This window comes from Bicyclus anynana, chromosome 10, assembly GCF_947172395.1.
Source record: "Bicyclus anynana chromosome 10, ilBicAnyn1.1, whole genome shotgun sequence".
Classification (NCBI taxonomy): Eukaryota; Metazoa; Arthropoda; class Insecta; order Lepidoptera; family Nymphalidae; genus Bicyclus; species Bicyclus anynana.
In genome coordinates, this window is record NC_069092.1 from 13,668,445 (window position 1) to 13,693,607 (window position 25,163).

The 25,163-nt window shown below is 36.5% G+C and overlaps 1 protein-coding gene across 1 annotated transcript in view; it reads left to right on the top strand.

Moving 5' to 3' along the window:
* The window catches only part of LOC112048003 (C3 and PZP-like alpha-2-macroglobulin domain-containing protein 8), a 242,446-nt gene that overhangs the window by 88,126 nt on the left and 129,157 nt on the right, over positions 1–25,163 (top strand). The window contains exon 2 of the mRNA XM_052883732.1: positions 7,928–8,031. Coding sequence (XP_052739692.1) covers positions 7,967–8,031 — 65 coding nt within the window. The 5' untranslated portion in view covers positions 7,928–7,966. The remainder of the gene's footprint in view (positions 1–7,927; positions 8,032–25,163) is intronic.

Sequence of the window (25,163 nt, forward strand, 5' to 3'; positions counted from 1 at the left end):
TATCTACTGTATGATATTCACCAGTAGGCACCGGATTACATTTGTTACATAGAATCCCAAATTTGTGTATGACAACTAGCATAATTCGAAGATAAAGAATTAGCCTGCTGGTCTCAAGACTCTATCGCTGGACGTCATTATCTACAAAAGCTGTTATGTATCTCATTGTACGATTCAAATCATGAGCCATTTTTATCGTATTTTCGTTTTTGCGAACATCTACATGGTTATTTCAACGAAATGACATTGACAACGTCATTTTACGTTAGAATAACGCCATTACTTGCTTGTGCCCCTACCACATTAATGCGACTTAACGTAAACAAACGATAATTATGTCATTTCATTGAAAAAATTGTTTCAAATAATGATGGATTAATAAGATTGTTTTCTTGTATAATTTACAAGTGACACACAAAAGTGCCACTAAAATGACAGTCGTTATAAGAACACTGACAAATGACGCATCTGTAAGTGTCGCGAACGTAATTAGAGAGGTCCTCGACACCGCTCGATACGCTCTCAACAGTTCTTTGTTGCTTGTCATTATCATAGCTTTGTGTCACTAGCCTGCCGAGCTATCATACGCTGAAGATATTTATCCATCTATCAACTAACCTCAATAACAATACAAGCAAAATTCAGGTAGCACAAACTGGCATATTTATATATTTGATCGATGAGGATGTGAGTAGCCTAATAGTTACATCTTCATCGATTGACTGGCGAATTGTTTAAAAACAAAAAATCATACTGTACTTCATGAGATTCCATAATACAAGTAGTAGTAAAAAATAACGCGGTAAAAGAGTAAAAGACACTATTTAGGCTTTTAGATTTTTCATCATCATCATCATCATCATCATCATCATCATCATCATCATTATTAACATTGGTACTCACCATAGGTAACAAGATCTTCCATATACTTCCAAACAACACGGTCTCGAGCCGCCAGCATCCAGCGGCTCCCTTCTCGTTTGATTTCTTCGGTTCACCTAGTCGACCGTCGACCAACACTGCACTTTCCTTAGGACTCCAACGTCCATCGACTCTTCAAACCCTGAACATTGCCACTTCAGCTTCGCGAGTCTCAGTGACCTTCTTCTACGGATCTTCTAATTTCTAAATCAATCACACAGACAACCTTCAAGCATAGCTTGTTCTATAGTCCACGGAGAGACTCAAAGTCTCTCCGTGGGCCTATAGTAAGCGACTAAGTTTTGACTTTTAAGCTAAGTCATATATTAATATAACAATAAGGGCATTTATGTTGAATATATGCCAGCAGTTGTTATCGGAGCTGTAATATATTAGAAGTAAGGTAGGAGGTAAGACATGGTCAATGAACCACATAAAACCTAGGGCGTTAGTAATGTTCAAGTTTGAAACAATAAGTAATATACTGGCGCTGAACTTTGAAGATCAGTGTAACTTCAGTAGTCATCCAACCTATAACAGGCACGAACTTTCTAATGAACTAACATGAAACTAATGAAAGAGGAATGGAAGTAAATGTAAAACTAAATTCCAATGATATTTACCTGAAGTTACTGAAGCCATCGGAAGCTATGAAGAAATATATAAAATGGGAATGGGAAACTTTAACTTAAAATATTTCACAATTGATTTTGGTAATTTATTAAATATTGTTTTTTGATAATGACGGACTTACCCGATTGACGGTTTTAGCCGAAGCGACCTTACAAGTTTAGATAAATATATTTTTGATAATTTTGATAATCATGATAATTAAAGAGTGCCCTTGAGTTTCATTACATTCACCTTTGATCCAATTTTAAACGAGACTAGCCCGCTCACCCCACACCCCACTGTTTCACCCGCGTAGTTCCCGTTTCTGTGAGAATACTGGGTTAAACTATTATAGCCGACGCTCACAAATAGCGTGGCTTTCTATTGGTGAAAGAACTTTTAAAATCTGTTCAATAGATCCAAAAATTACCCCCTACCATACCTACTACATTTACCTCTTTATAATATTTAAGTATAGATAAATCTTTGTGCATAGAAACCTAGCACATTCCTATGAGCATTGTTATTTATGGCTATGGTTTGTTGTAAGTTTGTTGTTGTTTGTTTAACAAGTTTATGTCTGCACCTTTTAATTTTTATCATGTAATTATTATATATAATTAAATAAATAAATAAATAAATAAAAAAAAGCTCTTCTCGGACCAAGGCTCTTTGGAACCCTAGTTACTTTTGTTTTTAAGTTTTCGACCAATGATTATCACTATTATCTTATAATATTATTACCTGACATTTCCAAGTGAAGTGCTTGTATACTAAGTCTAATTGAAATAAATGAACTTTGCTTCGACTTTGACTTCATTAAATTACTCCTGCAGGCTAATATTTGACTTATGCTAGTTGAAATATACGAAATTGAGATTCTATATAAAATGTCATCCAGTGCTTACTGATGGATATCACACCGTAGGTAAATGATATTTTGTCAATTAATTTGATGTACGAGTATATTTTAATAGGTTGATAATAAATACCAAAATAGTGAATAGGCCAGCTGGTTAGATGGTGATGATGATGATGATGATGACAGACAATTAAATACAGAAGAACTAGAAAGACCCAGTACTCGAATCCACAACCTCATGAAACAAAGCTACATAAGCAAACTACCAAACCAACTAGGCTATTGTATATAGTACCTACTATAAAATTTCAGACAATTTGACGGCCTCCGTGGCTCAGTGGTATGCGCGGTGGATTTACTAGACGGAGGTCCTGGGTTCGATCCCCGGCTGGGCCGATTGAGGTTTTCTTAATTAATCCAGGTCTGGCTGGTGGGAGGCTTTGGCCGTGGCTAATTACCACCCTACCGACAAAGACATACCGCCAAGCGATTTAGCGAAAGGGGTGTGTATTTCTTCCTACTCCTAACAAGTTAGCCCGCTTCAATCTTAGATGGCATCGTCACTTACCATCAGGTGAGATTGTAGTCAAGGGCTAACTTGTAGAGAATAAAAAAAAAAGAAAAAGACAAAATAACGGTAATTTAGCATGAAAGGAGATCTTTTCTACGTTATTGATAAGGTAAACGTTTCAAACGATCATCTTTATTAGAATCCATTTACTTCTTATTGATGGTACATATTTACAAAAGGAATGACTGAACCGTAACACGCACGTATCACATTTTTTACCATCGAAATATAATATACGATATTTTAGCTCCTCTGATCGAGAGCGTGCGATGTCCTGACATACCTCATTTTAGAAAGGCTGTAAGAATTTCGGCCTTTGCTCCTACTATTGATAAATATGGTGACCAATGAGATAGGTAAGTAAGTAGACATATTGAATAACATTATGATATAACTTATCATAATGTTATTCAATATGTCTAATTAAGTATTATAAGATTGTTAGATTCTTAATTTTGTTAAAATCCTTTTTTTAGTTTAGTTACATTATTATTTACCATTTATATATGTGAATAAGTTTGTCTTTTGTTTTAGTTTATTTTTATAGGTTTATAATTATAATATTCGCTGCGTGGCTGTGTTTATTAGTGGTGTCACCAGGATCAGGGTATCATCTGAAAGTGATGTACGCTCTGGCTTGGTTCATACAGCAAAATGCTGAGATGGTACCTTTTTCAGGGTTGTGCCAAACATAACAGTGTGGTGTTAGATAAGATAAGATATCATGAGGACTCATGCCCACGATCACCAGACAGTTAGCTTTATGGGTTGCCATATGCACGGGTTGCACCGTGGTAGCTATGAAAGATAGCACGTTTCAAGGGTCCAGACCCTCAATCTTCCATTACTAGTTTTCAAAGATAACTTTAACTGCGTTTTTCGTATGTTTGCCATAAAGTTAAGCGACTGGCGACTGGAGATATTTCAAAACATGCCTAGGAAATTAAAAAGCCTTCTACTAAGAAGCCTTCTACTAAGAAGTTGAGGTATGGATCCTTTAAACGTGCTTTCTTCCAAATTTACCACAGTCCAAACTCCATATTTTTTAGAATATTTGCCATATCTTCTTCTTCTTTTTTCCTGGGCCTTTTCCGCACTTGGACACTAGAGGTTGGCCGTAGTAGGTACGTAGGTCCATTTGGTGCTGGTCCCCGCTGGAGTCACTCCAGCTTGCCATATCTTTTAAATATGAGTAATATTCCCGTCCTCTAATTAGTCGGAAAGGACTGCGTTAGGAGTGGATACAACAATAATCCTGCGGGCATGGATCGAACCACCACCTATCGGTAATGAGCCCGGCGTCTTCACCACTGAGCTACTGAGGCAGAATAAGTTTTCTATACCTATGGTAGGAGCATTGGCTGAAGAACTTCAGCCTTAGTTTAATGAGATAGGTCTGGCAATCACAGGCTCTTCGTCCAATTTATTATAAAACAGATCACGTATTGTATCTCGAAGAGAAATAATATCGGGTCAGCAAATTGCAGGCGCGTCGTCACAGCTTATTATATGTTTTGTCACACTGTTATATTGCTCTTTCTTCTTATACTTAATTGATTTTCTCTTGTGTACTTTATGAGTGTTTCCTTTGTTGAGAAAAATTTAATTACCTAGGAGTATATATTGTTTGAAACATCAAGAGAAAATTATTAAAATAAAATTCTTATAGGAAAAAAAATAAAACCGACTTCATAGATTACTATAGAAAGTGAAATATAACTTCATAAGATATTCTGTCTGTTGATAGATTTGTAGGCAAATAAAATTTAAAGGTTTTCCAACTTTTCCATCAGATGATTATGAAACTGGAAAGTATATTTATTAGAACTTGTACAAATGTCATCATCATCATTATTAACTATTCAACTCACTGCTGAGCTCGAGCCTCCTCTCAAAATGAGAGGGGTTAGGCCAATAGTCCACCACGCTGGTCCAATGTGGATTGGTAGACATCACACACGCAGAGAATTATGAAAATTCACTGGTATGCAGGTTTTTTCTTCACCGTTTTGAGACACTTAATATTTAATTTTTTAAAATGCTCACAACTAAAAAAGTTGAAGGTGCACGCCCCGGACCGGATTCAAACCAACACCCTCCGGAATCGGAGGCAGAGGTCATATACACTGGGCTATCACGGCTCTCTGTACATATGTATTCTGTGCTACTTTCACTTATTTAGATTTTAAATTTGGTTTTGAACAGATTCTCGTGAAAACTTAATGGGATCTTTTCAAAATTTTCAAAACTAATGACGAATTTATGAGGTTACAAAAATTATAAACTAAATACGCATTAAATTGAGAGCTGGGAAAAACAATGAATAATTTAATTACTTTATTAGTAACTTAGTACATCGGTTGGAACTCAGATATGTTATAATTATTAAGGTTAAAAATAGAAAAAGTCTATATCGGGAGTCAAGTTTTTAACAAGGCATTTTGTTCGCTCACGTGTAAAATTGTAATAATCTTCAACAGGTCACCAGACTCTGATGAAGTTGTTAACAGTTTTATGCATCATAAAAGCTGCTTCCTGAAGCGAAACTATTCGAAAGTTTTCTCATTCAGAATATTCTAGTGCTTTCCTAACTAGCTATCTTTGATGATATGATTTCTGTACTTTTCATTTTACTTTTATTTTGATAAAGGTAATTACTTCATTAATAATAATTAATACATATTAGCTGACTTGGTGACCTTTTTTCAAACTAAATCTCCGTTTAAAAGCAAATACCTACTAGTTAGGTTTTAAATATCGTAAATTTATGTACCTACCAGTAGCGAAGGCTGAAAATTTTAGTAGGTAACCCGTCTTATAAATAGTAATAATATGTGCCTACTGCTTTTTAAGTAGCGCGAAGGCGTTTATTGTACGTACAGATTGTAAAAATGCTATCGTAATATTAAATAAGTACCTATTTCGAGCGTTAACAATAATTAATATGTATGTATGGTTTTTAAAAGGTAACCCGATAGGAATCGTGTTGTTAGGACCCATCACTAAGAAAAATTCAAATCCTCACCGCAAGAAGTCTTAGCTTTGAAACATTTTTGATTGATTATTGCCATACAATTATATCGCCCCACAAAAAATGTGAAAGCATATCAATACGATAGGTATAAATACAAAGCCGAAATCTATCCTTTGCCAGTTAAGGAGACATTTCACTATGCTCCATACTAAATTAAAGTACAATTTAATTTTTCTTCATAAAAAATATGAATCTCGTTTTCCCCTTCCTTCACTCAAAGTCTGAAATGGAGATTAATCCAGAGACATGCTCGTATAAGTCTTAATTTAAAATTTATGAAGCTAAGACACATTTCATGTATGGAGAAATGTAGGAATTTTTATCACAATTAAAAAAAACACGGTTTACCCCTCGTAATTTAATCAAATTATCCCAAACAAATTTCATCCTATTGTTTGTATTGTTCAAGACTTTGTTTTTGTAACATGGCGAATGATCGACTGTTCCTATTATAACCTTCCCTTACAATACACTGCCCAACTTTGATTAGACCTAACTATTAATCAGGCTTAATTAGTTGTGCCTGTAATTTTACCAGCATTACTCATCAAACTGAACAAAAACATAGAGATATTACGCGATGGCAGGACTAGTACAGAAGAAAGAAGTCCTGTCTAAGAATAAAGACAGTCGAATAACTATGGCTGACATAAAGACAGTCGAATAACTTTTCCGCCTAGCCATGGACAAGGATAATTTTAGAAAGCTGACCTTCAGTAATGGAGAGGCACTCTAAGAAGAAGAGCTAAGTATAATCCTTTCTGTACGATTAGGAACTACACGAGTATCTAGACTACTACTTGATGAATCCTAGCCTCAGAGAGCTCGTTAATCCGTCGATCATTACAATTACCTTTAGGTTATTGATCCACTCATGGACAAGTATTTATACAAACTCCTTTTGCTTGATGAATCCCACGCCTCATAGAGCACGTTACGTCATCGGTCATTATTAATAACAAAATACCATATTATAGACAAAAATCACACTAAGCCCGTCAACCCGCCTTTTAGCAAGGTAATGGGTTTAAGCTCCAAATCCACACAAGTAGGGAAGCCTGGCTTTGAGCTAGAACATTTAAATTCTCGGCTGATGATTTAATATGTATTAGCGTTAACTATACCTACTAATATTTTAAAGAGTTTGTCATATTATAGGGGTAATCTCTGTATTTACAGAACCGATTTGCAAAATTCTTTTACCAATAGGAAGTTATGTTATTTGCGAGTGTCATATACTATGTTTTGCCCCCATTTTCTTACGGGAACGGGAACCACGGGGATAAAACTGCGAAGTGTCTTAATAAATAAAATAGATTTAATTGTATAGTGTGTATAGTGAAGTTTGAAGACCTATGAAACTTCATACTCTTAAATATTATTAAACATTTAAAATCTGGGTAAATGGATTATTTCGCAAGTTGCCTTGAAAGCCTGAGTAGTTTCAAACTCGACCGAAGTTATTAATCAGTAACTAGTGACTAGAACAGAAGCTATTTACCAGAACTACCGGAATAGAAAATTAGGCAAACTTCAAAATGGTTTTGGGTGAGAACGAAAGTTTGTTGCTTGCTTTACGACAAAATTAAATTATGTTCAATATCAAAATGAGATTTTGTCAAAATATCAAACCAATTTGTATTAAGTACTCTCTCAAAAAAAAATTAATTTAATTTAATTTTTTTAATTGTTCAATATTATTTTTTCAGATCTATATAAATGAAGGACGAACTTAATATTTTTTCACACCTGATATTACTTACATCTGTGAATTTATGTTTTCCCAGAATACAGCAAAATCACTTCGTCGTATACTCCAAGTTGTAACATCGATGACTTCACTAAATTAACACATTCATTAGTGTTCTGTATTTTCATTTTATTTTATGAGACCCTAATCCACTAATTTAGTTCTCTTCTTTTCTAGTTCTGATCAACATAAAAGAGATGCGCTGATCGGCACAAGATGTCCGGTAGCGTGGTGTTGCTTGCGCTGCACATCGCAGTCGCAGCGGCTGGGAAGTGTACTACGTAAGTGTTTTTTGTTTTATTACCATTTTACAGCGTACTTCGGGTCCCACTGCATGATCCTGAGGATGCCTAGCATCCAGCATGGCCTGTCACGGACAGGGCTCTAGGTAGTATAACGTGACAGGTAGCAGCGACATGATTGTACCTCATTTTGCGGTAGAGGAAACAACTCTAGCAGGTCCCAGGACTTGTGACCTTGGGTGTAGGTTTAAGGGATCCCTTTAGAATGCATTAACACTCACCCCCCCCCCCCCCAGTTTGGGCAAACGATTTATTTAGTTAGTAGATTGAAAAAAAAGAACAAAAGAACACTTGAAATATTCACATTACAACTATTGTTCCGTTCCCGACATATTGTGTTCTATGTCACCAACCCAGTTATACTCTTCAAATTTTTGGTACCAGAAATAAGCGTGGTATAATAGTACTTCCTCTGACAAATTGTATTTTATGTATTTACTATAGTAAATACATAAAATAAATAAAATTTGTCAAAGTGTAGTGCAGTGCACTTAAGGTAAATAGCTATGTAAGCATGTTGTGTTTTCTTCAGGTAGGCACAATTAGGATGAATTGAATTATTGAGAATGAGCAGAAGCAATTTTTAATATATGTTACGTTAAGTATTTGTGCCAGTTTAGCAAACCAATAAAAAAAATCTGGTTGCAGAAAAACTATTTAAAAATAAACAGATCCTTGGTTATGTAAATAAATAAATAAGCATGGCTGGTGGGAGGCTTCGGCCGTGGCTAGTTACCACCCTACCGGCAAAGACGTACCGCCAAGCGATTTAGCGTTCCGGTACGATGCCGTGTAGAAACCGAAAGGGGTGTGGATTTTCATCCTCCTCCTAACAAGTTAGCCCGCTTCCATCTTAGACTGCATCATCACGTACCATCAGGTGAGATTGTAGTCAAGGGCTAACTTGTAAAGAATAAAAAAAAAAAAGTAAAACCATTAAATTTTCTAATGTTTTCTTAAAAAGATAACGTAACTTAATAATATTATACCAGATCTAACCAAATAACTGTATTCAAAAATATTAAAATAACATTCATTTTGCGGGTATTTTAACGACGAATTGGGTCACATAAAAATATCTTCAAATTAAAAACATTCAAATTTATTTTCCCATTCCTAAATAAATTGTACAATACAAACGAAATGCTTGTATTCAGCCTTTTAAATACGTAGCCCGTAGCAATTTAAATATTCATCAAAGGAAAAACACCCTGACCTTACTTCTCACAATTTTGACTGTGGAGTCATACATTCAAGGAAAATCGATAGAGTTGAAAAGCGCCACAAATTCCGGACCACTTGACCTTCTCTTAAAACCAAGTTTTAAACATAAAAAGCCTGAGGAAATGCTGGGTTAGCATCGACCGGGGTGAAAGTGAAAATATGTCAAGTGTGAGACGAAACAACTCTGCGAGAGACTTTCGTTTGGAATAACGTCACTTTTGAATGAGCGATAAAAATGTTTGTCATCCCTGCAACTACTTTGAATTACCTTGCATTTTCTGCTTTAGAATTTTGATACTTTATAAACATTTTTATTGTGTTCTTGTTAACTTTGAAATTGGATAAGCTTAGCATTTTTGTACGAAGTTCAAAAAAAGGTTTTTAATTGGATCGTGGAAAAACCCGAGCGAAACATAGGCATTTTGTCTCGTTAAAAGTATTATGTTCCGTAATTATCATTTAACAACAACAAAAGTATTTTATACTGCCTAACATTTTAATTTGATTCGGAAAATTGTTCAAGCACAAAATAATTTATAATTGCTAAGTTTGCCAAATAAATTGATGAAACTATTCACAAACTTACATATTTAAGTTTTTGAAATACGATTCGATACTAAACACGAGGTACCTACTAGTTTTAGTAGGTAATATTATGGTTTTAATATACCTAGTGCCTACGCTTATCTATACTAATATAATAAAGCTGAAGAGTTTGTTTGTTTGATTGTACGCGCTAATCTCAGTACCTACTGGTCCGATTTGAAAAATTCCTTCATTGTTAGATAGCCCATTTATCGAGGAAGGCTATAGGCTATATATTATCCACGTATTTCTACGGGAACGGGAACCACGCGGGTGAAACCGCGCGGCGTCAGCTAGTTACTTATATACGTTTCATCATCATCAACAACCATTAATCTACTGTTGAGCTAGTCTCCTCTCAGAATGAGAGGGGTTAGACTAAAGCCGGATTTATATTTATCTGACGTGTCGTGTCGTGACGCATCAGAATAGAATCGCTATCATACATTTTATATGGCAACGCTTACACTCATGTGTAACATATCTTTGTGATGGCTTCTGATGTGCCGCATACAAAATGTATGAAACTGATTCTGTTCTGATGCGTCACAACACGACTCGTCAGACAAAAGTAAATCCGGCTTTATAGTCCACCACGGATAGTCAAACTTTACACACTTAGGAAATAAAGCAATTCTCAGATATTTAGGTTTCCTCACGATGTCTTTCCTTTACCGTTTGGGACAATGATATTTAATATCTTAAAATGCACATAACTCACAAGTTGGACGAGCATACCCCGGACCGGATTTGAACCTTCACCTTCCAAATTGAAGGCAGAGGTCCACTGGGCTATCGCGTCTCTAGTATTTAAGTAAAACATGCCAATACATATTAATTGATTATGAACCACGGCCAAAACTCACGTGATATTAGCAGCGCGCCGCGCAGCCGCTTCGCAGTTTGGATCGTGCCGCGATGCAAGAACCAGCTCATGACTAAGGGACCCGTATGGGTTCGAAACTAGTCGGGCATACTCCGACCTAATATCACGTGAGTTTTGGCCGTGTTTCATAATCAATTAATATAAATAACACTCACGATAGTTTAAATTCTAAAAAACATGCCAATACATTCCAATAAAAATGTCTTAGTGATCATGTCCCAAAATCCCACAAACACAATATCGGTTACTATTCCCCAGAAACATTACACAACTCTATCCAAACTGGTTTCATTAAGCCCTGTCGAGGGTGCCCTTAAATTTTATGATCGCTCCGAAACTTCGGCGATAATCATTTTTCAAAAGCCAGGGTGTTGTAAAACGACTTGCAAACAATGGGGTTTTCGGTGGGCTAATTTTATTCTGGAAAGTCATTTCCCTAACGATGTCTTACTTCAATGTTTGTACTGGTAATTTGGAAGTTGACAAAACTAGGAGTGAGAATCTATAAAAAAAGGAATATTGTGGGATTCAGATCTAAGGAAATGGAGAAACACTTTGAAGATCAAAATAGAGAGATCCAAAGTCTAATATTACAATTTTGTCAAATTATAGTAGTTAGTTTAAACTTTAAAAAAATATTTATTTAAATAGATATTACGTTAGTAAGTCAAAATTCACCAAACCAAAGTCACCGACATAGCTCAACATGTAACGAAACTGAAGTGGGCGGGGCACATAGTTCGAAGGACCGATGGACTTTGGGGTCCCAAGGTGCTGGAATGGCCACCCCGCACTAGAAAGCTCAGTGTTGGTCGACCTCCCACCAGGTGGACTGACAACATCAAGCGAGTCGTAGGGGTTCACTGGATACAGGCGGCTTAGGATCTTGATGTTTGGAAGTCCCTGCAAAAAGGCTTATGTCCTGCAGTGGACGTCCATCGGCTGATATAATGATGATGAAGTCAAAATTAAATACGGTGATCTTTTATAATATTTTAACATTTCGCAACCATAGTAAAAAGTATAGTAGATTGTCACATGCGCTAGAAATCCATTATACCTGACTGTAGTTTACTTTTACGTAGATAATATCATAGAACTGCTGCTTTTATGGTTTGATGATTATACCATACTCGGTATCTACTTAGTTACTCGCCAAGGCTTTTAGTCTTTTATTTCAGCACTTTGTAAGTATAACATTCTGCCATTACGGAGGATGCGTTACTAGGTTATAAATTTCTTGATGGACCAACATACAATGTCATTACCTATTTGTAGTCCAGTTATTTTAGGTTTTATCTGGAGAAAAATTCCTAGTGCGCTGAATTTTTGTATACACCTTTATTACGGTGTCATTAAAAAGATGTGAAAAATCGACATCTATATCGTGCCGACTAAAAAAGCTACAAAGTTCAAAAGGTCTCAAAATTCAGTTTTTTGCAATTATTTCGCAACCTATGCTCGGAGGTCAATAGAGTTATAAAAATTGTTCCTCATAAATTGTCTATAAAAATGTATTTTGCAGTTTTTCTGTAAAATTAACGGTTTTCGGATTGAAGCGCTGAGAAAGCGGCTATGTTATGACGATGCACTCGTTTCCTTACTACCTTCGAGTTACAATGCGAGGCTTGTTTTTTGTCCGACTGCAAGGAGGGTTGAAAAAAAATAATTTAAAAATCCATCATCCAAGTCGCATGTTTTGCTAAGCAAAGTAAATTAAAGTGATAATTAAATGTTTTAGAATTTTTTTTCTATGTTCAAGTAGATCATAAATAAATCGTTGAAGTTTATTTTGGGCCCAGCATCCGTATCAAAGAGTCAGCGTAAGAGATTACATTTCGGTATACATCAAGCGAATACCAACCTTTTCCCTGATATTGCGAAACTCCCGGAAGTCTTACACAGAATCTTTACATGAGCCTTAATACAACTTGCCCGCGGCTCATTACGTCTTAATAAATTATTCATGAGCCTCCGTTACTTCGCTCCCCTGAGCCAAGTGACCCGGAGGTTCGAGCCTTTATTGACTGTACATTCACTCCATAAATCATCTGATGAAAAAAAACGGATATTTAAGTTTTGCTAGGTTGTGTAACACGATTCCGCAGTGATATAATCGGCAGCGGATATTCGGTATTGTTATATAAGTGGAAAAGTTATAAACGTGATGCTATAGCTTGGCAAATGGTCCGCGCGGGCCGGTGGGCGTGTAGCGATGAATGAAAACCCCACGACTTATGCACCACACTTCCCCGCATAACATGGGAGTGTCATCAACGAACTTGCCAGACTATAGAAAATGTTTATATTTTGAAATCAGATACTATATAAAAGGAAGAGAGCCGTGATAGCCCAGTGGATAAGACCTCCGCTTCCGATTCCGCAGGGTGTGGGTTCAAATCCGGTCCGGGGCATGCACTTCCAACTTTTCAGTTGTATGCATTTTAAGAAATTAAATATCACGTGTCTCAATCGGTGAAAGAAAACATCGTGAGGAAACCTGCATAGCAGAGAATTATCATATTTCTCTGCGTGTGTGAAGTCTGCCAATCCGCATTGGGCCAGCGTGGTGGACTATTGGCCTTATCCCTCTCATTCTGAGAGGAGACTCGAGCTCAGCAGTGAGCCGAATATGGGTTGATGACGACGATAGAAGGAAACGGCAATTACACTTTTTTGTATTAAATCATAATATTTTTACCTCGTGTTTCGATTTATTTAATAGCTGGTATCAGCATGCGTAGCTTTTTATTTCGCTGTGTTTGGACCAAAGTCTGTACAATGGTATGGATAGAAGAACGTGTAGGACAATGTACGAACTTTGATTTTACGTTTAACTCTTTAAGAGTTGCTTTTTATTTCGTTTTGGTAGATCAAAGTTTCATCACAATGAGCTGAGTGTTAGAAGAATGTGTAGAGGAAACTGTGCAAACTTTGTTTTTATATTATACTCTTGATTTGTTATTTTATTTTTTTACAATTTAAAATTGAAGATATAGTAAATGGTTGAAGGTATAAGTACCTATATTAAACCGCAAGAAATATAAAATAATAAATAAGCGATTTAATCTCTAATTGAAACAATTCAACATAAATGATCTACATTAAAAGAACGTAAAAAAAATCAGTTTAAATAAAATGAGAGGAAATGTCAAGAAAATTATTTAGTAACAAAACTGTCTTACATTTACAAATTTTCTTAGTAAACGAAATATTGCAAATTACTTATCAATTTAACATGTTTTTGTTACAACGTATACGCGGTCGTATATCAAATTCAATATAACATTTCACCGAAATATAACACCTACGAAGCCGAAGAAAAGCGACTAGTAAACGAGTAGGTAGTATTGGAGAAAAAAAAAAACAGCTTCGTCACAAAATACGAGACCAAATAAACAACCTTCACGCGAACCGTCAGAAGGGTTGCCAACAATAGAAAAAAGTTATAGGGGCACTTTAGACCCGGCGAGCCGAGCTCAAAGCAATCGACGAGTTGCTTCAATTAAATAGATGACTCTCTGAAATAAATCGAGTTTCCGGCCTCGTTCAGAACATCCAGTAGTAAATTGTATTAGCGGAGGCGAAAATAACTTAATAATTTTATGCTTCGCTGCGTATTTTCCGCCTTTAAGATGATCTCTATCACGTTTTAAGGGTTTCTTCCTTCACAATATAAAAAAAAATCGAAATTGGAAATTTACTTTATGGAACAAACATATTTTTTTGTAATCATGAACTTGTGAATGCTCGAGTCCTAGTCTGTCTGGAATTTCAATGAAAGTAAAAGTAAGAAGTTTTTTCTTTCCCTCAGAATTTATGTTTTCTGCATAAAAGATAGCCTCTCCTTTCTGTGCCCCGGACAACGGTATCTGCAAGAAGTGAGATATTTAATCATTCATTTGTGTATAAATAATATTATTGGCCGTTAAGTAGACAAGAGACGCGATGGTGTAATTAACAAACCTCTCAATATTTTACTTTTTATGTTCACGTTGCGGTACGGGGTCTTTCAATCCTGAACTAAAACTTTCTGTGATGCGGTTCGGGGTCAAATTACCCCGTAACTCTTTAAGAAGCTGAAATTCTTTTTTGCTAATGTTACGAGTCAACTGATCTACTTATGAAGGCGTACGTCAGCGGAGTAGTTTATTTAGAGTATATTAGTAAAAGAAAATTCGCAGCAAACGTGTTAACACGTTCGACACGTTCAATTGACCTACACTTAACGTCTTCAAGAGTTACGAGGTCGACGAACCTCGTACCACACTACGAAATTTTAGTATGAGGTCGAAAAATCAGTGTCGCAGCGAAAGTGTTAACCAATTTTACAAACCAAGGCATTCACATTTCTAGGCGACATAAGTCATCTTTAACTTTGAAGCTTACTGAGCTTAAACCGAAAAATTTCCTCGCTCATAGTTGACAAATCCGTGTATTATGTTATCATTTCCAGGCGTCTCGTTAAACTCAGGGACGCACCGTGTGATGGGCACCGCGCGCCTAATGATGCGACTTAAGGTCCCGAGACACCAGTCTTATCTCATTATCGCAGGCTTGACGTATCTCAAGATGTAGGTATACCTCTAGCAACGTAATCCGTTCGCTGCGGTAACCTAAATCTCCTTGACATTTTGATCTTGAATGCTTTGAAATATAGTTGTGACTTCATATCAGTTGGGAGTGAAGATAACGAAAATATTTTTCAGTTTTCTTGCTTAGAAAACTCGTTATTAGGTACAGCTAAAATACGGGGATGATTTGGCAAAGGGGGAAAGAAAGTGACAAAGCTAAAAAGCTTTTTTAAGATTTTTGACAGTTACCAAAAAACCTACAAATGTCTTGATTCATTAGTAGACTAATTACAACTAATGACGGTTGTGGATGGAACAGTATGGACTTGAGCCGTCAAATTTTCAGATATTATAAATATGAGGAAGGTCTGACCATGTTAAGTGCTTTTGATTTCACTTGTCATCATTACAGTGGAATTTGAGATGCTTCATAACTGGAAAAGTAATAAAATTGGCAATACTTTTGTCAAACGACTGTGTATTAAGAGTCCCACTTTATCATCTATCTCTAGTACCCCACTGAAGGGAAAGGGCTTCACTCTTTATATAGAAGAGAAAATGCCACGTTTAAAGCCACGAGCGGGCAATCTAGTTAATGATATATTGACAGTAACCGTTAATTTAACTATACCTTCTTAAATCCAGGTATCTGCGAAACCCTTGAAAAGAAGTAACCCCAGTACATTGTAGCCTTGCCCAGGAAGGTACCCGCAAAGACTAACAACTGGTTCAACGAATCAGAGTGCCTACACAAAAATATATTCGCAATGTTTTACCGCTTACCAAAACTACGAGAATACGAGTATAATAAAGTACTAGAATTATTTCAACCATTACAGAATGTCGCCTATTGAAGTCAAGAAACTTGACGCGCGCTTTGAGAATCTCCAGAGACTGAGTGTACTGTGAATTGACCTTTAACTTACAACGATCGTTACCCTTTTAACCGACCTTCTTAACAGTTAGATAAATTAACAGTTTAATCAAACAAAACAGCGAAAAAATACACAATTTAGAATTATGGATACTACTACTCTTCTTAAGAGTAAAGTAGAGAAGAAATTAATATCACGTGTCTCAAACGGTGAAGGAAAAACATTGCGAGGAAACCTGCACATCCAAGAATTTTCTTAATTCTCTACGTGTGTGAAGTCTGCCAATCCGCATTGGGCAAGCGTGGTGGACTATTAACCTAACCCATCTCATTATAAGAAGAGATTTGTGCTCAACAGTCAACCATAAATGGATTGTTATTGATGATAATGATATACTTTTCTTAACTGACCCGGAAAACGTTGTTCAGCTAAATTTCTTACATACAAAATTACTAAATACGTGATAAAAATAGAGGTCGTTTACCCGCCATTTTTGAAAGCTTTGGGTACCATTGACACTTTGGAGGTTACTTTACATTATTTGTTTGTCTATATTTATCCATTACCCATACAATATACAATACTACTTACATAGAGTGCCGCGATTTAATAAATCAGAATGGCGGAGGGTTGTTAATGCCAGCTTGCTTTTTAATTTTAACTTGTAAATGAAGCTGTAAAGGTGATTGAAGGTCCAATAATTTATACGAGGGAAATTTCTACGTTAATCTGACAAGAACAACGTCTAAATTAACCTAATTTCCCCGCCCACATCCCAATTTATACGAGTACAAGAACTCATTACCGAAATGTGTAATCATTGTAAAAGCTAAGTTGAAACCCAAAAGATCGGAGTTTGGATTATGGCATGGTCCAGGCCAATAAATATTTAATGTCTTAGTTTTCGGTCCGATAAGGATATCAACCTACTAATATTATAAACGCGAAAGTTTGTATGGATGTATGTTTGTTTTAATCTTAGTTTCTCTTTAACGCCTCAACTGCTGAATCGATTTGGATGAGATTTGGAATGAAAATAGATTTTACTGTGGATTAACAGATAGACTACTTTTCGTCCCAGAAAAATAAATAATTCCCGAGGGATTTGTGAAAAACTAAATTCCACGCGGGCGTCCGCTAGTTTAATTCTAATTAAATTCCTTGGGGTTAGCCTGTTGAGCTAATCATATAAGGCTGGATTCGAGTCTTGTGTAGAAAAATGAAATAGAAATTTTGTCTTCCAGTTATTCTTACGCCAATGGTTTAATATGAGTACCAGATCACTTTTTTGGGCAGCAGTGAACAAAGTTAAAATAACCTTAATGATTAATGACCTCCGATATGAGATGGCACTATAAGAAGAAGTTATTCTTAACTAACGGACGCCCGCGACTTCGTCTGCGTGGAATTTAGTTTTTTACAAATCCTTCGGGAACCATAGATTTTTCGGGATAAAAAGTAGCCTATGTGTAAATCCAGAGAAAAATCCATTTGCATTCCAAATTTCAGCCAAATTGGTTCAGTAGTAGCGGCGTTAAAGAGTAACAAACATCCAAACATCCATAACACACTTTCGCGTTTATAATATTAGTAGGATAGTAGGATATTCTCAAATGTATTTCCAGACTTGTATACATATACAGAGTGACTCGTAAAGAGCACGATCGAGATATGAGAGACCAAATTCCTTGTGCTCTATAGTATTGCACCTTTTTAATTAATTATTATAAAGCTTATTGTCTCTTTTTTATATAGATTATAAAAGAAAAATATTATACGACTGTGTGCTTAGTTTTTAATAAGTTTGTAAAATGGTGATAAATAAAAAAAAATAAACCTTGGCTGAGTTTGTTGTGGGCTCTTCTCGGACCAAGGCGCGTTTGGAACCCTCGTAACTTTAATTTTAAGTTTTCGAATGATTATTATCACTCTTAAGTTTTATATAAGTTACCTGACGTTTCGAAAGAGCTTGTAAACTAAGCCTATTTGAAATAAATGAATTTTGAAAGAAAGAAAGAAAGAAAGAAAGAAAATTTAGACTTTGACTTTGACCTTCATCCAGAAAAAGTAATTCCCGACGGAATCGAAAAAGCTTTAAAAGCTCGCCCGGCAATAAATTTATTAACAAAATCTACATTAATGATCAAAAGCTAATAAATTTATAGTATAAAAGCGAACCAACAGTTAAATCACAATACAAATCATAATAGTAATACCCTAAACGGAAATTTTATAGTTTACTGTTAACATTCGGTATTTACAAATACAAATACCAAACTATATTGAAATTCTCAATAGAAATTTCCGAAACTAGTTTGTGGTTCACTAACAACGATCAAAAGAGATTACTTGTGATGTTGTAATTGTAATGTTTCCAATCGTATATAACTATTGTAGCCTAAGAGATAACCGGTGATACCCCGGTATCATAATTTACATTCAATTTGTAATTGGAAATGCAATATTTAAAAAAAAGTTACTACTGGAAAGTTAAAAGGCTCAGTTAAGAGGCCAAACTCTTTAATTATCTACCTTTTTATAAGAAAAAAAATTGACACTATAAATTGCTGGGTAAAATATTTAACTTTATTGCATGTATAGCCTACATAACAAATACCGTTGGTGATATAAGCTTTGAGTAACTTAAAGCTTATTATACACGACCTCAAAAACAATTTATAGTACAAATGATATACGAATATATGATTATGCTGTACGAATAGTATGATCGGTGTACTTTTCTATAAAAGAAAGGAGAAGGGAGATAACATGAAATATCACTACAAACGACGTTTTTATTTGACAGGGAGTAGTTTAAAGCCAACAGACTAAGAACGGTTTTTGCGGGGCTGGATTAAGGAAGTCTAGGGGTAGATGAAGTTTCGGATGTCTGCTAGTGTAGGATAATTATATTCTATGGATATAATATAAAATAAAACAAAAAAATACAATAATAATAAAGCTGCAAGCTCTTGAACTAATATAGTATATTTGCGGTGTGTTTCCAAGCTCTGAATGTCTCCGTAGGCCGGGAACAAAAACAGATGGCATCACGTGATTGGTACGTGCTTATTATGGGAATAGTGGAGATAAACCCTATATATATTATGGGAGATTTCATGTTTTATAGATGTGTTATATTCACGAGAAGCAGGATAAAATAAAAATGGAATTGGTACTTTTGCTTGGTTAAAAGAAAAAATGTTATACGTGAGATTTGAAATCTATTTTGCTTTTTGTGTAAACAATACCATATTTCCTTTAATATATTTGTGTATTGTTGAATCGGTTGATACTAGATTTTATTCCTCGACTTTGTGTATCGGGAAGAAGTAGATAGATTTGCTTTTATCTAAATTGTTTTCATTTTGGAGTCTGCGTAGTTTCAAACTTTGTGAACTCCGTCTAAATCGATATGACTGTATCTCTTCTGAGTTGGTAGCTTGTAGTTTCAGCCTTTTCAAAACGCGTAGTATGTTAGTAAATGTAGGTAAATGTGGCTTATAACCTGCCCCTGTAGCCAAGTGTCACGTCGATTCTCTTTCTACGATCGCAAACGATTCGAAAACTAGGAAAATGTATGGGAATGACAGATCTTGATCACCTGACCCGTCGATAGCAAATGTCATACCATATATTTTTCTAGTTTACGAAGCGTTTGCGATCGTAGAAAGAGAATCGACGTGCCACTAGGCTACAGGGGCTGTCGACCTATAATTCGTTCCCAGCCTCATTATTTTATCCTATATTTTAATAGCTTACATAGTAAGTTTTTTTATTCTTAAAAGTCGTATCACTTGGCGTCTTACGTTTTTGCCGGTGGGGTGGTAACTAACCACGGTCGAAGCCTCCCACTTAAGAAAACCCTTTTGTACTTATACTGCGTTACGGAGGCCGTCAAAGGAGGTAAGGAGGTACATACTTCTATTCTCCTGTAGGAGAAAAGGTTTTGTAGCTTAGACCCACCAATCCTGCTCCAATATGGGTTAGCGGACTTTTGACTCTGTAAAATACGATTAGCAGATTAATGTCAGGAACTTATGGCTTAGAGTATTTTCCTAGGCACGGGGATGCAAAACCACGGATATCTTGACTCTAAACTTGAGAATTGAGAGATAAAAAAACCTAACATTTTATGGTCCGCCTTAGAGTTCCATCAAGAAAAAAAACAATATAGCAAAACCTGAACTCCAAGCCAGGATCTCAATACAGACATCAGATTTCTTAGAATATTTAGCTGCTAATAAGTTACCCAAAAAAAGTCCAGCTCTATTCGAACAAAGTCTTCCGCTAGTTGGGGCATAAGCTTACAAATGGCAAGTTTAGTTTAGGTTGATGGATACACGTCCCGGAAAGCCGTACATGAACTTGAATGTAGTCAATAAAGCCTCCAACTGACGGGCCACTTCGCTCTGGGGAGAAGAGGCCCATGAATAATTTATTAAGACGTAATGAGCCACGGGCCACTGTTCAAATTGAAGGTACAGACTGTATTCTTGGACAAAACCTTCAGAAATCTTTTCTAGGAAACATTTATTTTTAACCAACCTCAAAAAAGGAGAAGGTTATCAATTCGCCGATATCTTTTTTTTATGTATGTTCACCGATTACTCGAAGACGCCTGAACCGATATGAAAAATTATTTTTTTGTTTGATAAGGTATGCTTTTCAGTTGGTCCCATATTTATCATGTTAGGATCTGCTGATAGGATCCTGGAGAAATCAAGGGGAACTTTCAAAAATCGTAAGGGCAACTATAGCGTTTTATATTTTTTCCATTAACCACTTTAGAGCACTACAAATTTACGAAGGTCTAGAGTCGATCTGATGATGGAATCGCAACGCATACGAGATAACGGGAATCTTAATTGGTCCAGGTAATCTGGTAATCTGGCTGGTGATTACCAACCTAGGTCACCAGCCAGACCTGGACCAATTAAGATAACCTCAATCAGCCCAGCCGAGGACAAAGACGTACCACCAAGCGATTTACCGTTCCAGTACGATGCCGCGTAGAAACCGAAAGGGGTGTGGATTTTCATCCTCATTATAATAAGTTACAAGTTTTGAAAATTTTGAATGGTTCTTTCATACCTCAAAGAGCAATGAACATTTACGTCAAGTGATTGTGTCAAGCATTAACATCCCGGCTGTTCATCTTGAACTGAACCAGGGCTTGAACTCAGGTCCCCGTGATCCTAGCTCATAACTAACCTAACCATAACTAACCGTTGAACCAACTATGAACTATGATATTCTAACTTGATGTATGTAACAAGATAATTATCACATAACTTCATACACACCCTGCCTCTTTTAAGTCGAGAGTGAAGTGCAAAGTACGAAACACTGCAGAAAATGGGTCATTCTTGTTCGTCGTTATCGGCATTTTCGATGACCATCCGCTTATCCTATTTATATAAGCCGCGAGAAATCTCTAATAAATATTTTTATGAAACAATTTTATCAGAATATAAACCAATTAAAATGCGAAGAACGTGCAACCTACACAGTAGTACCTTTCTTATATTATTAAAACTAGCTGACGAAGCACGGTTTCACCCTCGTGGTTCCCGTTCCCGTAGGAATATGGGAATACCTAATATATAGCCTATAGCCTTCCTTGGGCTATCTAACACCGAAAGAATTTTTCAAATAAATCAATAGTTCCTGATTAGCGCGTTCAAACAAACAAACAAACAAACTCTTCAGCTTTATAATATTAGTATAGATATGATGTTTCTTGTGTACGGTATTGTTTTTTTAGTGCATGCTAATTTATTTTTTGTGTTCGGCTTGCGCTTACTTTTATTAAGCCTGGTTCTATTAAGCCTTATTGTTTGCCTATTTACCTCATCATCATCAGCATCATATCAGCCGATGGACGCCCACTGCAGGACATAGGCCTTTTGTAGGGACTTCCAAACATCACGATACTGAGCCACCTGCATCCAGCGAATCCCTGCGACTCGCTTGATGTTATCAGTCCACCTAGTAGGGGGTCGACTAACACTGTCGCCATTCCAGCACTTTGGGACCCCAACGTCCATCGGCACTTCATATAATGTACTCCGCCCATTGCCACTTCAGCTTCGCAACTTGTTGAGCTATGTCGGTGACTTTGGTTCTTCTGCGGATCTCCTCATTTCTGATTCGATCACGCAGAGATACTCCTAACATAGCTCGTTTCATCGCCCGCTGTGAGACAATGAGCCTTCTTATGAGGCTATTTACTTATGTACATATTATTTTTTCTAAAAACGCCTAATTTACGCATTGATATTTAATTAAGATTTTTGATATTTTTATTTTTAATAGTAACTTTCTGATCTTTTTATGAAATTTTTATCGATAAATAAAGTTATTTAAAAAGAAAAGCATGGTTTTTACAATTTTAACGTGGTCGAAGTGTTGGATAATTGCGTGAGGTAGAAATTATACTTTCTGACCTTTACCTAATAACATTACACCAAATCTCTAGTGTCACTCCGATTATTTTTTGCGTAAACGCAAAAATACCCTGAGAGTGACGTCATAAGCCCGGGTATGAAATTAGTTTTGGCGCAAAGCCGCTTTGACAGAAACATTTGCTAAAATACTTTACGGAAAAAAGCGAGACACAGTCTAACAAATGTAGACATTTGTTTTAATCCAAGATTAAGATGATGCTCTCGGGAAACAGATGATGTCATTAAGATGTGTACAGAAAATACCTGTAATGGTTTTTGATGTTTTATGAAAGCTAAATGTAGTGAAGTGAAGCACATAGGTCGAAGGGCCAAGGGACATTGGAGTCCCAAGGTGTTGGAATGGTAACCCTGTGCAGTGTTGGTCGTCATTCCAACTGGTGGATTGACGACATCAAGCGAGTCGCAGGGATTCGCTGGATGCAGGCGGCTCAGGATTGTGATGTTTGGAAGTCCCTACAAAAGGCTTATGTCCAGCAGTGGACGTCCATCGGCTGAGATGATGGTGATAAAGGTAATGAAGCAGCTGGCGCGGATCGCCAACCTCTCTAGTCCGTCCGGTTCATTTCCACGCAGCTATTGGGGCTTGTCAGCCCATATTCTCAATCTTACTTTCCCTTGATAGCCCAATTGATATGACCTCAACCTCCGGTAGGGTGTGGGTTCGAATCCGGTCCGGGGCATGCACCTCTAACTTTTCAGTTATGTGCTTAAGAAATTAAATATCACGTGTCTCAAACGGTGAACGAAAAACATCGTGAGGAAGCCTGCATACCAGAGAATTTTCTTAATTCAATGCGTTTGTGAAGTCTGCCAATCCGCATTGGGCCAGCGTGGTGGACTATTGGCCTAACTTCTTAGTTAGTGGATTATTAACAATACATAATCCACTAACCGACGCCCCGCGGTTTCACCTGCGTAGTTTTCGCTCCCGTGAGAATATGAAGATTTTTTTTTATTTTATTCTTTACAAGTTAGCCCTTGACTACAATCTCACCTAATGGTCAGTGATAACGCAATCTAAGATGGAAGCGGACTAACTTGTTACGAGTTGAATGAACATCCACACCACTTCCTGTTTCTGCACGACATCGCTTAGGGGATCCTGGTGGACCGCTACGTACCGGAACGCTAAATCGCTTGGCGGTACGTCTTTGCCGGTAGGATGGTAACTAGTCACGGTCAAATCCACTAACTAAATTGACAATCACTTAAAAAGTAGCTTTCTAGTGATAAAAGAATTTTCAAAATCGGTTCAGTGGATCTAGAGATTTCCCCCTACAACACCACAAACTTTAAATTATCTCTACTTTATAACAAAGTTTTTGCGATTGCACGTTGTAGAGTCAACATCTCCTGAGGATGCTCCGGTTTCGGGGTGAAACGTACGTAGAGAGTATTTTGTCGGACCTGGATGACGTTGTCGCATGGGTTCGTCGACTTTTCGCGGATGATAGCAAAATAAATAAATCATTATATAATCATGATGAACTTCCGCAAAGTAACGCCTGCTTCTATCCAATATTTAAAATATTTTAAAACTACACTGAGAAAACATCTTCTCTGAGAAACCACGTAAGTGCAAATGTACCGTCTAGAATCAATCGCGACAAGTAATTCCTTGCACTGAAACTGCCGCACTTTCCAATCTAGGGCACAAAGAACGAATGGGAGTCTCAGGATATATTTATGTGAGACTATATCTCAAGCGCACGGTCACATTATTCGAGGAAACTTTAGAGTTCTTTAAAGTGTCTTTAAAGAATTTTTGTTTCGAGAAAAATCCAATTAGTTGTTGTTTATTTTTTTTTCAAGCCTACGACCTTGGTAGTTGGTCTGTTGGTTTTTTATTGGCGTACTTGGTTTTGAAACACAGTTGTGGTGTTCAATTCCTTTGTCGTTATTGCCAATTTTTTTTTAATGTATGTTCACCGATTACTCGAAGACACCTAAACCGATTAGAAAAATTATTTTTCTGTTTAAAAGGGTTTATTTTCCAATTGGTCCCATAGTAATCATGTTAGGATCTGATTATGCGATCCTGGAGAAATCGAGTGCAACTTTCGAATATTATAGGTGCAACTAGTGCGTTTGTTAATGTTTTCATTAAGTATTTTAAAGCACTATAGTTCATCGAAGGTCTGATGTCGATCTGATGATGGAACCGAAGCACAGACGAGGGAACTCCTCAACGGTTTACAGTAGCTACCTTGTATTTGGGCTTAATTAATTTGTTTTGCTAAGAACTCTACATCTAGATGGGTTGTGACTGTCATTTGGGATCTGGTGATGGAGACGAGGGACACTCAAGGGAACTTCTCAAAGGTTTACCGTAGCTACCTTGTGTTTTGGCTTGATTAATTTGTATTGATGAGAACTAAAATTTAAATAGTTATAGTTGGTCGGTCGGTTTCTTATTAGCGTACTTGGCTGTGAAACACAGTTGTGGTGTTCAATTCCTTAGTCCTTCTTTGAAATATTGAGTTTTTTTTTTCTATGA